At 40.1% G+C, this 14,803-nt stretch overlaps 2 protein-coding genes across 2 annotated transcripts; one reads left to right on the plus strand and one right to left on the minus strand.

The window, feature by feature from the left end:
- Window positions 1–4,505: 4,505 nt before the first annotated feature.
- LOC130711944 (uncharacterized) lies at window positions 4,506–5,747 on the plus strand. The gene has a single exon (XM_057561737.1). It carries the CDS (start codon window positions 4,655–4,657, stop codon window positions 5,531–5,533), a length of 879 nt encoding a protein of 292 aa, XP_057417720.1. The 5' UTR covers window positions 4,506–4,654; the 3' UTR covers window positions 5,534–5,747.
- A 4,988-nt stretch (window positions 5,748–10,735) lies between these two features.
- LOC130712868 (uncharacterized) lies at window positions 10,736–12,872 on the minus strand. Its single transcript, XM_057562683.1, has 4 exons — window positions 12,670–12,872; window positions 12,278–12,393; window positions 11,034–12,220; window positions 10,736–10,924 (listed from the first exon to the last, which is right to left on the minus strand). The coding sequence occupies exons 1-4, from the start codon at window positions 12,870–12,872 to the stop codon at window positions 10,736–10,738; spliced, it is 1,695 nt and encodes a 564-aa protein (XP_057418666.1).
- Window positions 12,873–14,803: the final 1,931 nt, after the last annotated feature.

Below are 14,803 nucleotides of genomic sequence, written 5' to 3' on the forward strand. Positions count from 1 at the left end.
AGGTTTCGCAGCACCCTCGGGCTGTGGTGGAGATGCGTTCGCAGTAGAAATCCAAGCATTGTGTGCAGGCCTTTGTCATGTGTGAGACTTAGGCTTCCGGAAAGTGTTATGTTTCTCTGATTGTGCTAACATGGTAAAGTTAGTGATGGGTACACAAGAGGTGGATTCGTATTGGCAACATGATGCAATTCAGCAAGTCCAGAAATTGCTCCGTCGTGATTGACAAGTGACTATGGAATATACTGAGCGAGAGCGAAATATGGTGGCAGACGCTTTGCCAAGATATGCGACTAGAGTGAGGTGTGGGTAGCAAGTTTGGAAGCTCCCTCCTGCGATTGTTGTTCCCTTGCTTTGCAAGGATGTTCTAGCTTAGTTTTCTTGTTGTCGTATTTTCCGTTGTAACAAAAAAAAGTATGAAAACAAAAAGGGAGTTGATATTCAGACCTCCCCCACATCTATTTGGACCCCCTTTAAAGTGCAAAAACACTTATTTACGCACTTTCAAAGTGTGACCATAACGCACTTTGGAAGTGCGTAGGTAACACACTTTCAAAGTGCGAGCCAAAATTGAAATAGATGTGGAGGGGGTTCGAATAGATGTCGGGGGGTTTGAATAGCAATTCTTTATTTGTTACTAGTATGCATAACAAAATGAATAGTTTTATAGGTGAGTTCATGTTGGGTTCAAGTGTATCACTGTTCAAACCACGCAGCAACAGTGCTTGTTAAAGTCCAACAAAAGTAAACGAAAAACACAATAAGCTAAAGCACAAAAGGCCAAGCTCCCAATCTGTCCAAACCACGCAGCAAAGAAAAAACCACCCTTATGCAAGACAAACGCATAAATCAGCACAGCAAACCCAAGACAATGCAGCACAATGCAGAAGCTGATTACATGGATTGAATGCACACCATTGGATTATTTAGCCACTCGAACCATGAATAAGAAAATCCCTTTCTCCTCACTTTTATCCATTGCGAAGCTCTCCACTTGATTAGTTCCAAAGCTCGTGAAATATCCTTCTGCCCACCGCTGAAAAGCCTCTCATTTCGTATCAACCAAAGAGTCCACACACCAGCAATCCACATTGAACCAAGTAGCAGATTTTGACTATGATTCCAGCCAAACAAAAACTGAAGAAAATGGGACCTTGTGTCATCTGGACTGACCGTAGCAAACCCAAGCCAATTAAAGCAGCCCCTCCAAACTTCAAAAGCAAAGAGACATGAATAAAGAAGGTGATTGCAGGTTTCAAGCTCCACCAAACATGCTTTACAGCAAGCATCTTCAACCGACGATAGCACCCTCCTCTTGAAAAGGTTTTCACCACTTGCAATCCTACTCAACAGACATCGCCACGCGAACGCCTTAGCATTCGAAGGAGCAAAGGAGTGCCACAAAACTTCCATGACAATATCTGTTGCCAACGATTGAGGATCCTGCAAAAAGAAATAAGAGGCATTAACTGAAAAACTGCCATCAGGCGAAGGATTCTAGACCTTATTATCTGGAACACCCTCTACCAGTGGCACCACACTCGCATCGGAGATCAGTGAATGAAGCCAAGACACCTCCCTTCCGAACAAAGATCTCCTCCACCGGAAATCCCACCCCCAAACATGCTGCCCCCACGACCCACACTCAGAAATTAGTGCGTGTTTTTGCCTTGAGAGGTTGTACAACCTATGGTATTTTGCTTTGAAGCGAAGTGTTATCACCTGATTTAAGAACCTTTGAACTTCCTGCTTCAACCCAATTAACATCCTCCAAACAGCAAGCAGATTGTACTCCTTGCCACCACGCTGATTCCTTTAAACGACCTCCACCACCATACTTCGATTTCAGAATTTGACACCATAAATTTCTTGGTTCTGTATGGTACCGCCACCACCATTTGGCTAACAAACTTATACCTAATTAATACATATACATGAAGAGAGATACATACAAAAAATTTAACATGAGAATTTTTTTATATGAGATGATGATTCCCAGTACTAATTTAAGATATTTTATTGGTACTCAATGATCTAAAACTCATTGTGATTCCTAATTGATAAGGTTGCATTACTTCAATTCTACATATGTGAATGTTTGTACTTACATTATTTTGTTGTACATGAGTTAAAGCATCCCTAATGGTTCTTTTAATGTCATATATTTTCTTGGTCTTTTAAAAAAAGAAGAATGTTTGTACTTACAATTTGTCCAATTTACCATTAGAAAGTAATCAAGTATGAATACAAAAATGATTTTATGCAATTCTTTATTTGTTACTAGTATGCATAACAAAATGAATAGTTTTATAGGCGAGTTCATGTTGGGTTTAAGCGTATTACTGTTCTGGGGAATGCTCTCGTTTAGCATGCTTGGACGATTGTGACAATCCCCGTGGTCGGTACTCGATCGAGACCATCACCGGAGTTCAGTCATTTCTCCTCAATTTTACTAGAATAGTCTGATCAATCATTAATACATACTAAGGGTCCACCTAATATGCACCACTTTTTAGTGGTGTAACTTTGCACCACTATGTTAATTGACCATTTTACCCCTGTTCAAAAAATTAATCCCATCAAAATCCACCCGGTAATACCAATATTTTTTTCTTTTTATAAAATAATTTTTTTAACAGGGGTAAAATGAACAATTGGTATAGTGGTGCAAGGTTGCACTACTAAAAAGTGGTGCATATTAGGTGGCACCTAATACTAAACCCGAGCCTATATTTGAAAACTCTAAACCCGAACGCGATCCAAACCCAATCAATGCAGGTTCCCACAAGCTTGTGTTAAATTGTCATGTGGACGTTTTCACATATATACTGCAGGCAGCACCGTAAGTTACATACAGAACAATAGCAGCATAAACAACTTGAATTTGAATTTGCCTTGTCCAATGAGTTTCTCTTTCCCTAATTAAGAAAAATTGTTGTTTCATTACTTTCATAAGAGCAACTCCAACGCTGGTTTCTTAACCCAGCTGGAGTTGCTAAAAAACCGTTTCTTATTTTTTGCAGCATTGGAGCATGTCTAGTTGGCAGTTTTGGTTTCTTAGCAACAGTGCAGAGTTCCTTGTGGAAGAAACTCTGCTTTTTGGTTTCTTAGATTAAAAAAATGATATTTTCTCTCACTTGCTTCAACTGAATTCAGAGGGAAAGAAACAGAATGAAGGAACATCAACACATCAACACAGTTCTTGTTCTTAAACCAGAATTTCAGAAATTTTATTCAACAATAAAATAATTAAAAAATTATAATGAAATGTTCAGAAGAAAGAAGATGAACAAATTTATTTACAAAAGATGAGTTTTTTTACATGGAAAAAAGATAAAAAAAAATATGATCTTGACTGTGTGGAAGAACAAGAGCTCCGATCCGATCGTTTTTGCTCCGATCTGGAAGGGAAATGAGAGAAATTCAATAGAAGAGTAAAGAAACTGATGAAAATCTACAAAATCAACATAAACTTACCTCAAATCGGCTTGCATGTGTCAAGAGGGGCGGTGGAGGCTGCATCGTGGCCGGAGCGTGGCGTGGCAGGAAGAGACCGTGGTGGGTGAGCGAGAAAGGAGGAAGAGAGCGATCGGAAGAGGAGGAAGACAGTGAGTGGGTGAGCGAGAAATCAAATCTACTCCTTTGCAAGCTTCAAGGCTTTGAAGCTATGAAACATGGGCTGTGGGGGGCGGATCAACGCTCTATGGTGGCGGTGGTGGTTGTTTGGTGGCCGGTGGCGAGTGTGTGTGGTTGTTTGGTGGCCGGTGGTGGTGGTTTTGTGGCCGGCTGGGGACTTAGAGACGTGGACCAGAGGTGAGGGAGATGAAAAATGGAATTCAAGCAGAGAGAGGGGGAGAGAGGAAGGAGACGGCTGATCAGAGGTGAGGGAGAACTAGGGTTTCAAGTGGAAGAAGAGAGAAAAGGGAAATTTATACCCAGGTGACCGGTTCACCCGGTTTTTTGCCCGTTTGAGCCCTGGTTAACCGGCTGGAACCCGTTTTTTTACCATTTATGCATATTTTGACCGGATGGGCCGGTTTTTGTCCATATGGGCTCATCTGATCAGCCCAATTTATTTTTTTAATTTTAGCCCAATTATTACTATTTAATTATAATATTAGAAAATTAAAAGAAAATCATTTAATTTAATTATATTATTAATTTAGTATTAAATTATAAATCTAAATTGGGTGAAAATAAATATTATAAATTAATGTGATATGGTGGGACACATGTGGGACACTTGTAATAGTAATTTAAGAAACCATGGGTTGGAGCAAAATCTGCTTCAGTTTTTTAGGAGTTTCTTAAGTTTGATGTGGCAGTACGGACCCACAAGAATAGTGCTAAATAGTGCTGAATAGTGTGTTAAAAAACCAAATAAGAATTTTGGGGTTGGAGTTGCTCTAAGTACCATGAAAACTTCTGAAAGACCGAGACAGATTCCACGTGGAAATCTTCACAAAAGCAGAACCCCATAAGATTTCGTAACGCCTACGGAGTAAAGCGAGTAGTAACGAATAAAAAAGAAAGAAACGAAAAAGAGAGAATCCCATTTATTATGGCGCACTCGCCACATGTCTCTTCCCCTACACACTCTCTCCTTCTCTATTCATAGCAACAACAACAACAACAGCAGAAACAAGAACACGAAACAATGGCTAGTGCGTGGGTGAAATCGCTACACTGCAAGTCAAGAGCATTTGAAGACGTGTTCCACCCCAACCCAAAATTCTCAGCTAGTTGCAGAAAAAGTGTTCAAAGCATCAAAGACATGGTCGACATACCCAAGCCCAAGCCCAGGCCCAAACCCAAGCCCAGAAAATCAAAGCCTACATTGGAAAAACACCCAAGTTCAAAATACCCATCAACAACAATCACAAACCCCGATTTCCAAACAGAAACCCCCACCATAAACCGCTCACGCAGCACCACCACCACCACCGCCACCGCAACGACCTCTTCTTCCCGTGCCGTCACTGAGCTTCCCGAGGGGCATCCTTCCCGCAACGTGGTCGATATCATCTTTCACAGTAGTTGGGGCCCGAAGCAGTTCCCGGGTCGGGTCGAGATGGTGTTCAAGGTCCAGAATAGTGCGCGGACAGTTTCACGGTTTGACGAGTTTCGCGAGGCGGTGCAGGCGCGCGCGGCCGCTGAGCTCGACGGAGGGAACAATTTCGAGGAGAACGCGCGGTGTGTCGCTGACGGGAATGAAGTGATGCGGTTTCACTGTTTGGGTGCCTACGGCGGCGTTGATGGTGGATGTTCGTGGTCGTTTCCGGAGCGTAACGGGTCGGCGATCTGCACGTTTGCTGGTAGCGGCGACGCGCATGAGAGTACTGGCGGTGGAAGGGGGAGGAGGGCGATGCTGGTGTGTCGGGTCATAGCGGGTCGGGTCTCGAAGCAGATCGGGTTTCTGGACTCGCTGTTGGATAAGCGAGTCGGGTTTGACTCAGTGAGTGGTGACAACGGCGAGTTGTTTGTTTTTGACCCGCGTGCGGTATTGCCCTGTTTTCTTATTGTTTACAGGTTGTAAAAAAATGGAAAGTGTTTTTTTTTTTAATATTTTTTTTTACGTTTCTCTAATTTTTTTGAAACTTCTGATTTATTTTTCGTTGGAGTTTTTTGTGGCACATATGAGCATGCATTTATCTACGCAATTTTTTCAGCTTTTGTTAACACTTAAAATGTCTTATGTAATGTAATTATGATGAAAATTGAGTTGATAAATGCTCGCTTGAAATTCTCTATTTTTCATTAGTTTGCTTGGTTGCCTGTTTCATTTTCAGAGCAGTTGAGGATGTAATATATATTAGAAATCGGGAGGCCTATATATTAGAAATTGGGAGGCCTATACACAACCACAAAAGCTAGCTCAAGAGTTGAGGTTTACACAACCCTTATAAAGGCTATCTATGCTCTATCTCTAGTCAATGTGGGACTTCTAACACACCCCCTCACGTCCAGGACTGAACAACCTGGAACGTGGGATCAACAACAACGGGTGCCCCATATACGGGAGGCCTCCACAACAAACAACAAATGGATCTGGGATAGGCTCTGATACCATATTAGAAATTGGGAGGCCTATACTCAACTACAAAAGCTAGCTCAAGAGTTAAGGTTTGCACTACCCTTATAAAGGCTATCTATGCTCTATCTCTAGCCAATGTCCCTTACGTCCAGGATTGAACAGACTGGAACGTGGGATCAACAACGGGTGGCCCAAATATGGGTGGTCTCCACAACAAATGGATCTAGGATAGACTCTGATACCATATTAGAAATCGGGAGGCCTATACTCAACCCCAAAAGCTAGCTCAAGAGTTGAGGTTTGCACGAGAGCATATTAGAAATTGGGAGGCCTATACTCAACCACAAATGCTAGCTCAAGAGTTGAGGTTTGCACTACCCTTATAAAGCTTATCTTGGCTCTATCTCTAGCCAATGTGGGACTTCTAACACACCCCCTCACGTCCAGGATTGAACAGACTGGAACGTGGGATCAACAACGGGTGGCCCAAATATGGGTGGTCTCCACAACAAATGGATCTAGGATAGTCTCTGATACCATATTAGAAATCGGGAGGCCTATACTCAACCCCAAAAGCTAGCTCAAGAGTTGAGGTTTGCACTACCCTTATAAAGCTTATCTTGGCTCTATCTCTAGCCAATGTGGGACTTCTAACACACCCCCTTACGTCCAGGATTGAACAGACTGGAACGTGGGATCAACAACGGGTGGCCCAAATATGGGTGGTCTCCACAACAAATGGATCTAGGATAGGCTCTGATACCATATTAGAAATCGGGAGGCCTATACTCAACCCCAAAAGCTAGCTCAAGAGTTGAGGTTTGCACTACCCTTATAAAGCTTATCTTGGCTCTATCTCTAGCCAATGTGGGACTTCTAACAATATAGAGTGTAAATCAAATGTCTCCTTTTGTCTCTCACAAGTCACATAAACAGTAACATTATTGTTTAAGTATCCACATCAATGATACCAATCTCTCTCAAAAGATTTTGAGATCACATTTAATTGATAAACCTATTTTAATAAATTATTTTCCATATATACCGCTTAATGATCAAAATCTGTATGAATATTTTTCTTTGAGACGTTGTTGTTGACTATTATTTAATATGATGAAATAGATTAAAATTTTCGTATTGAGTCTTCCTCTATTTTTTAAAACTACAGTTCAAAATCATTATGATGTCTCTTTCGTGCAAAATGATACAAAAGAGGATCAGTGAAAAGGAGGATTTATTGAAAGTTAGGATTAATAGGGAGAAAAGGTCACGCTCTCTACCACTAGAAGGTGAAAATTTGGGTACACCATTAAGGGAAGTATAGCGCAAGTCACGCAATCTTTTCAAAACATGTCTTAACCTTTGCTTGCCTGATAATGAAATACATGATGTTGAAAAATTAACTAACTACAACAAAGAGCTTTTGTCTCTCTGGCTAAGCTAGCTAGCACTGCTATTTGTAAGTAGTTTGCGACGTTTCTTTTACTCATGTTCTATCTTTTTTTTGTTGTCCATTTGCATTGATGCAAACTTTAATCACACACGGCCTAAGCTGCAAGACTACATTAGTTCTAGTTTTTTTTGGTCAATGCATTAGTTCTAGTTTAAACAGCCAAAAAATGTGTCGCAAGCCCAACTTCACCAATTTTATTATTGTTAGAGAATAAAAGTTATGAAGTTTTTTTTGTGAAACTAAATTCAATTCATGCCATATTTTACGAGGATTAAAATCGGGAATATAGGTTGAAAAAAAAATCAGGAATATATAATAAGGGGTTGTCTAAATGACCCTTGATAAAAATTGGGTTAAATCACCCTTGATGAGTTGTCCCAATAATATGATAACATGTGTTTTTATAAATTCCAACTCATTTCATTATTCTTTTTATTTTATATTTTCATAACATTCATTTAATTAAATAATCTATTTGCAAAATAAACCAATGAATTAACATAATAACACATAACTCCTTCTAAAAAAACCCTCAGAACCCTTACGACATTTTGGAAGCTATCCAAGCTCTGTCATTTTTTTCCGACCTGCCATAGCCGCAACACTAAATGGTTTAAGAATTAAGAATATAAGAATAATTGTCATGGATGGAACATTGGAACAACAATTAAATCAATTTTTTTAAGTTTGATAAAATAATAAACTTCAATTTGGTTATTCCTGCGAATTGTCATCTGATCATGATCACAGCCTTGCAATTGTTCAGGCAGTACTCCATCAATAATTGAATCTGGTATCAATCCTTGTTGCTTAAGTTTTGCATACGAGATTAATCCCAACAAGACCTCATTGATTGTCTTCGCCAGATCTCGCGAATGCTTCACCAAGAGGCCAAGAACAAGAACTAATAAAATAGGTTGAGAAAACGTGGAAGAATGGGGTATTGGGGTTCTCAATTGATTCTTTTGGGAAAAGGAGTTATGTGTTATTATTCTAATTGATTGGTTTATTATGTAAATAAGTTATTTAATAAAATGAATATTATGATAATATAAAATAAAAAATGAGCAGGAATTTAAAAAACACATGTTACAATATTAGTGGAACACCTCATCAAAGGGTGATTTAAACCAATTTTTATCAAGGTCATTTAGACAACCCCATATAATAAAGGGATTCCTAAGTTGATAGGCTTGAGACATTCTAGAAAAACTAGCACCCTTAAAGAATAAAAGACCATAAAGTAGCTCGTTTTCTCACAGCTAGATACTTGTATTGAACCCTGCTGATAAAAACATGTAACTTGGTATAATAAAGAGCTCAATAAGGCTCACAGTGGGTGATCCAACTATAAAAGACCTATGTGGGCCTCTGAGATTAAGGGGGAGCATAAGGCTAAACAATAGTGAACTATGAGGCTCATCAAGAACAAACAACTAATAGGAAAAAAATCATAACATACATATATTTTGGGAATTAGATTTCCCACCCCATCATTTAGAATTGTCACCCCAGCCTTTTTAAAAAAATGCCGGGACTACCCTCCGGGACTTAAACCTCTACACCAGTCCAGTTGTTGATGTTTTGGACTCCATCCGAGAGTTATACGTTCGGATGCGTTAATTACAGTTAAAATAACATGACTTTAGTCCAATTGCAGTAAAAATAACATGACTTTAAAATTGAAAAGTTACATAATCCAATTTAAACAAAATTACAATACATAATCCAAGTAAGCATTTGAAAAGTGAAGCAAAATAACAATACATAATCGAAGTTAAGCATTTCAAAAGTTACACAAATAGTCCTTAATATAGAATTAGTAAAGAACTAATATTAATCTTTTGTTATGTTTGTGAAGCTTCCAGGGGGAGGTGCACTGCCCTTTGGAAATACCTGTATATTAACATAAATGAATAATTGATATTGAGAACACATGTGTGAAAATATTCAAATGCTTTATTGTAGATGTGGAAAATGATTCTCATACCTTGACTACGTTGGACAATGTTATATTCAGATAATAAGTAGACTTTCTAGGAGAGAACACAGCGACCTGAAAGCAAAGTGAAGAAACGATGTGATGTCCAAGTTGTCCAAATTAAGAAGCATAAAAATGTTAAAGTTGCCTATAGATTAACCTTTTGGAGAAGCAGAACAGATCCAACAATTATGTCTTTCACAAATACGCTTTCAGTGAAGACCTTGTGATGGATACTAGCACCAACAGTACCCGTAGGGTCCTTAATCTCAATCTCAGATGTCATGAGAGAAACATGAAGATAACATTTCATTAAAATATAAGGAGGAAGAAGGAAATACCTTGAGGGTAGCTGTTGCATCTCCAAACCCATTGGGAGTGCAGGATTTGATAACAGCGAGGACGTGATCTACTCTTTCATGATGGTAAGTGATTGCGCCCAGTGGAGTGGCAGATCCGCCTGATTGCAGGGTTGAAAGCCAAGAATTGGATTGGAAATCGGGATCGGTGTCGTGGTCGTCTTGGAGGACTTGCCTGACGAATTGTTGGGTTGAAATGTTGGGTTTGTCGTCGTTGGATCTGCGGTGAATCATGGCGGCCTGGACGGCGCCAGCGGGGCCGGGAATGAGAGGACGAGAGCTGGAGGAAAGGTTGTCTTGGCGTTTGCAAGGGAGGATGAAGGTTGATGGTGGATCTTGTTCCATTTCTTATGGTTATTTCCTGCAACAAGGGAATAAGGAAAGTAATGTAATGGTGTAGGATGTCTTTGGTGCATAGGGGACTAATATAGGAAGTAAAGGGATTTATGGTGTAGGATGGATGAGTAATGGGGCTGGTGGTGGGGTTGGCGGTGAAGAGCAATGGTGGTCAGAGTTGGTTGTGTGATAGGCAGTGATGGTGGTTGAGAGTGTAATTGGGAAATATGCCTTTGGTTTGGTCTTAACTTACTGCATTCTGCTGCATCTGGTAAGAGTGATCCAGGACTATAAGTTTCGGATCTCTCCAGGACTAGAAGGTTCGGACTGGTTGATAATTAAATTTGCCACCCCCTTTTTAAGATGTCCGAGAGTTGTTGAACTGGATTAATATGAAACTTCAAGATTCGGATCTCTCAAACCAGATACTGTCACAAAGACAGAAACACGAAAATGCAGAGACAATAATATGGGACAAACAGACATGGTTACAATACTGGAGCATTGCTTTAATACATGTAGGAAAATATTCAAATGTCAAATCTAATACAACATTACAAACATGAATCATAATATCAATCTTTTGTTATGTCTATGTAATCATTCTTGCTAGGAACATGACGACCAATCCAAACAGTGTGTTCAGCCATAAATCTTTCCAAACGCTCTTCATATGGTCTACACCATTCGGACTCGGGTTCTACAACGTTGAATTCCCATTGGAGAGCAATTGGCGGCATAGGATGTCCAGACACCAACTTCAGCTACATTTAAGAGTATAACACTAAAATTAGATATAATTCAAACATAAATTGTTTCACGTGACAAGAGAGTGTATTAATAAAAAAGTAGAGTATTTAATAGAGGATATACCTGTACAAAGTGATTGGTCATATGACCAACAGCCACGACAGGATGTTCTAACGGTGGAGCGCTTCCTCTCATCGGAAGGTATGTGTAACTAGATTTTAACGAGATGGAGATGAAAACCACCCGAAACCGATTAGCAATAAGGTACCCCATCTCCGGTAGATGCATCCATTTGTCTTCAGTGGCTCTACCCTCAGGAGGGAGAGTGAGACGAAGGTGCATGGCCTGTACCACATCATAACCCCACATGCATGTATAATGTTTCTCATAGAATGTGAGTTCTGCAATCAGCTCTTCCCTAACCCAAGGCAAACCGTCCTGACCGTTCTCAAGGCCCAGCAATGTAGCGACGGCTCTGTATCCACAATTACCATCCCCGACAACATCTATCACTTCATGTATATATTGCCATAAAAAAGATGGCAACTCCGGTAAGTAGATTTTGGTGGTGGCCCCGGTGGTCTTCATAGCCTTCTTGTTCTTTGACTTAGGAGCTTGTGATTTTGGAGTTGAGGACTGAATAGTTGTTATAGGAGTTTTGGTGAGCCTAGGTTTCCTCTTGCTAGCTTTCGCTTCTTGTTCTTTGGTTTGATTGTCAACATGTTCCCAATGTGAAAGGTCACGCTGGGTGGATCCTATTGATTGACCTCTAGGAGGTTTGGTTTTCCTCTCCTTGGACGATTGATTGTGCTTTATCTTCTTCACTTCAGGAGGACACAATGAACTGATTTGAGGACAATAAAGCTCTTTAAGCTTCCTTCTCAGCATACTTTGGCCTGCATCATCCAAGGTATTGAAATGAGTAATCAAGGCCTCAATCTCTGGCGGCATGCATCCACTGTTTGAGGTTTGACTCTCCACAACAGGTACTTGTTCCCAAGAAAGTATCTTCCAGAATGGATCCACTGTTGCATACGGAATTGAAGATAAACTCTGAAGTGCACAAGCGCAAGGTAGTCCATGAGTGACTTTCATCAAGCAACCGCGTTTCTCACCATGACCCCAAAATCTGTTTTGTTCATCGTACATTAGCTGAAGGGCATGTTTAGCAACGAATCCTCTCATATTCTTATACATTGGAGACTTGAAGCGGTGTTCTACAATGTTAATACTGCGCTCAAACGATGCTTGTATTGCATTGTGGCGTACAATGGTCAACCTATCCACTGCTTCCCATGAATCGCACAAGTCTGTTCCCAAGCATCTTCTTCAAGCTTCCATGTGCACTTTCAGCCCTGCACACAAACATGAAGCTAGTCTATCAAGCCTATCAAATGAAACAAGTCTATCAAATGCATACAAAAATGAAACAAGCCTATCAAATGAAACAAGTCTATCAAATGCATACAAAAATGAAACAAGCCTATCAAATGCATACAAAAATGAATCAATTCTATCAAATAAAGGAAGTCTATCAAGATTGCATGTGCGTTGTACCTGTTACTTGTTTTCGTTCCAAAAATGCTTCACTCTGGATGAACTAACCAAGTGTCATAAATGTACGATGTGAACTTTGGATGATCCTTACACATATCACACATCTCTCTCCATTCCTCCTCAAATTGTGTAGCTGTTTCCGCATACCACTTCATTCCACTTTTGCATCACTAAGGCTTTAAAATCTGTTGTGTCAACCCACAATTTGCACTTTGCCTCAACATTATTGTTTATGTGGAATAGGCATAATAAATGGATAGCCCCAGGAAAAATATTCCGAACCGCACTGAGTAAAGCCAATTCCCTATCAGTCACAATCACTCCAGGTAATCGGGCAGGGTCAGCAAGCAGAGACTTCATGCACTCCAAGGCCCAAACATAGTCAGGTGTGCGCTCACGAGTCATGTAGCAAAATGCAATGGAGTAAGTTGTAAGATCAAGTTTTGATCTAGTAGTACAACTCTATGTTTTGATGATTACAAGTTAACCTTTTGATATGAACAATTGTGGTACTCTAACGTGTTTTTCTGAGTGTGCTATTTACAGGCTCTGACCTCAACTCAATCTCACACAAATCAGAAGCACTGTGTATAAAGAGCGACCCAAGCAACGCTTTCGCATTCACCATGTTCAGTATGAACAGTGGAAAAGCTTCAGAAGTTCTGAAGTTATACAAACTCTGATGTGGACTCAGTCACTAGAAGTTCTGAAGATCCAGAAAGTCTGATAACCAAGAAACACTGAAGGCTCAGATATTCTGATGGTGTAGAAGACTCTGAAGATCCAGTAGCTGATTAGTGAAATTCTGATGTCCAGAAGCAAGATACTCTGAAGACCATGTACTTCCCTCTGAGTTCAGAATCAGAAGAAACAATGGTCATAGGATCTGGGCTTTCCCTCTGACTCTGATCAACCGGCTTCACAAGTTCCAACATGAAGCTTTCTCCTGATCAGAAGTCTCCTAGGTTTAAACGTCAAGTCGCTATCCAAGTACAAAAGCAACTGTACCTTCCTGACGACCTACCTAACAGTCTCAGACACAGCAGAAGCTGGATTTTCCAGAACTGCCCTCCAACGGTAGCATTTCCCATGCAACGCTCAACCCTAATCCTTGGAGTATATAAAGAGGCTGAAGACTGAAAGAAGCGGCTAGAAGCATTCACATACGCGCAAGACAAATTCAAATTCTTCTAAGCTTTCTTATATCTGAAATTCATTGAGTTTACTATTAGCTTTTTAGAAGCAAATCTCTTGTAAACAATTCTTTGATAAACAGTTTGTTTAGTTCCTTTAGGAGATCAAGGTTGATCGGATCCTAGAGAAGACTAAGAGAGTGAATCTTAGTGTGAGCTAAGTCAGTGTAATTGTTAGTCACTTGTAGGTTTCAAGTGCAGTTGTAACTCTTACCTGATTAGTGGATTGCCTTCATTCTAAGAAGGAAGAAATCACCTTAACGGGTGGACTGAAGTAGCTTGAGTGATTTATCAAGTGAACCAGGATAAAATCCTTGTGTGCTTTTCTATCTCTTATCTTTAGCACTTAAGTTCTCGAAAGATTTGTTAAAATCTTTAAGGTGGAAGCTTTATCTTGAAAACGTTATTCAAACCCCCCCTTTCTACCGTTTTTCATACCTTCAATTGGTATCAGAGCGCAAGTTCTGATTACCACACCTAACAGTGTTCAGTGATCCGGGCCGGTGTGAAAAACAATGGCTGCCACCACCAGTGAAACTCAAAGAGATGGTTACAATGCAAAGCCTCCTATGTTCGACGGTCAAAGGTTCGAATATTGGAAAGATAGACTGGAAAGTTTCTTTCTGGTTTCGATGCATATCTCTGGGATATTATTGTGGATGGCTACGAGCGTCCAGTTGATGCAGATGGCAAGAATATCCCAAGGTCAGAGATGACTGCAGATCAAAAGAAGCTGTACTCACAACATCACAAAGCAAGAGCAATTCTTCTAAGTGCTATTTCCTATGAAGAGTACCAGAAGATTACAGATCGTGAGTTTGCGAAAGGCATTTTCGAATCTCTGAAGATGTCTCATGAAGGAAACAAGAAAGTCAAAGAATCAAAGGCATTGTCTTTAATCCAAAAGTATGAATCCTTCATCATGGAGCCAAATGAGTCCATTGAAGAAATGTTCTCCAGATTTCAGTTGCTTGTAGCTGGCATACGACCTCTCAACAAGAGCTACACAACAAAAGATCATGTCATAAGGGTCATCAGGTGTCTTCCTGAAAGTTGGATGCCTTTAGTGACTTCAATAGAGCTCACGAGAGATGTTGAGAATATGAGTTTAGAAGAACTCATCAGCATTTTGAAATGCCATGA

The sequence above is a fragment of the Lotus japonicus genome, chromosome 4 (genome assembly GCF_012489685.1).
Source record: "Lotus japonicus ecotype B-129 chromosome 4, LjGifu_v1.2".
NCBI classification, from domain to species: domain Eukaryota; kingdom Viridiplantae; phylum Streptophyta; class Magnoliopsida; order Fabales; family Fabaceae; genus Lotus; species Lotus japonicus.

Bases quoted from the DNA above. Each gene is read 5' to 3' on its own strand.
- LOC130711944 (XM_057561737.1), top strand. From the start codon at position 4,655: ATGGCTAGTGCGTGGGTGAAATCGCTACACTGCAAGTCAAGAGCATTT.
- LOC130712868 (XM_057562683.1), bottom strand. From the start codon at position 12,872: ATGACTCGTGAGCGCACACCTGACTATGTTTGGGCCTTGGAGTGCATG. The intron at 12,394-12,669 runs GTGGGTTGACAC...TGCATTTGATAG, and splicing joins GTTGAGGCAAAGTGCAAATT to GCTTGTTTCATTTTTGTATG. The intron at 10,925-11,033 runs GTATATCCTCTA...TCTTAAATGTAG, and splicing joins TGACCAATCACTTTGTACAG to CTGAAGTTGGTGTCTGGACA.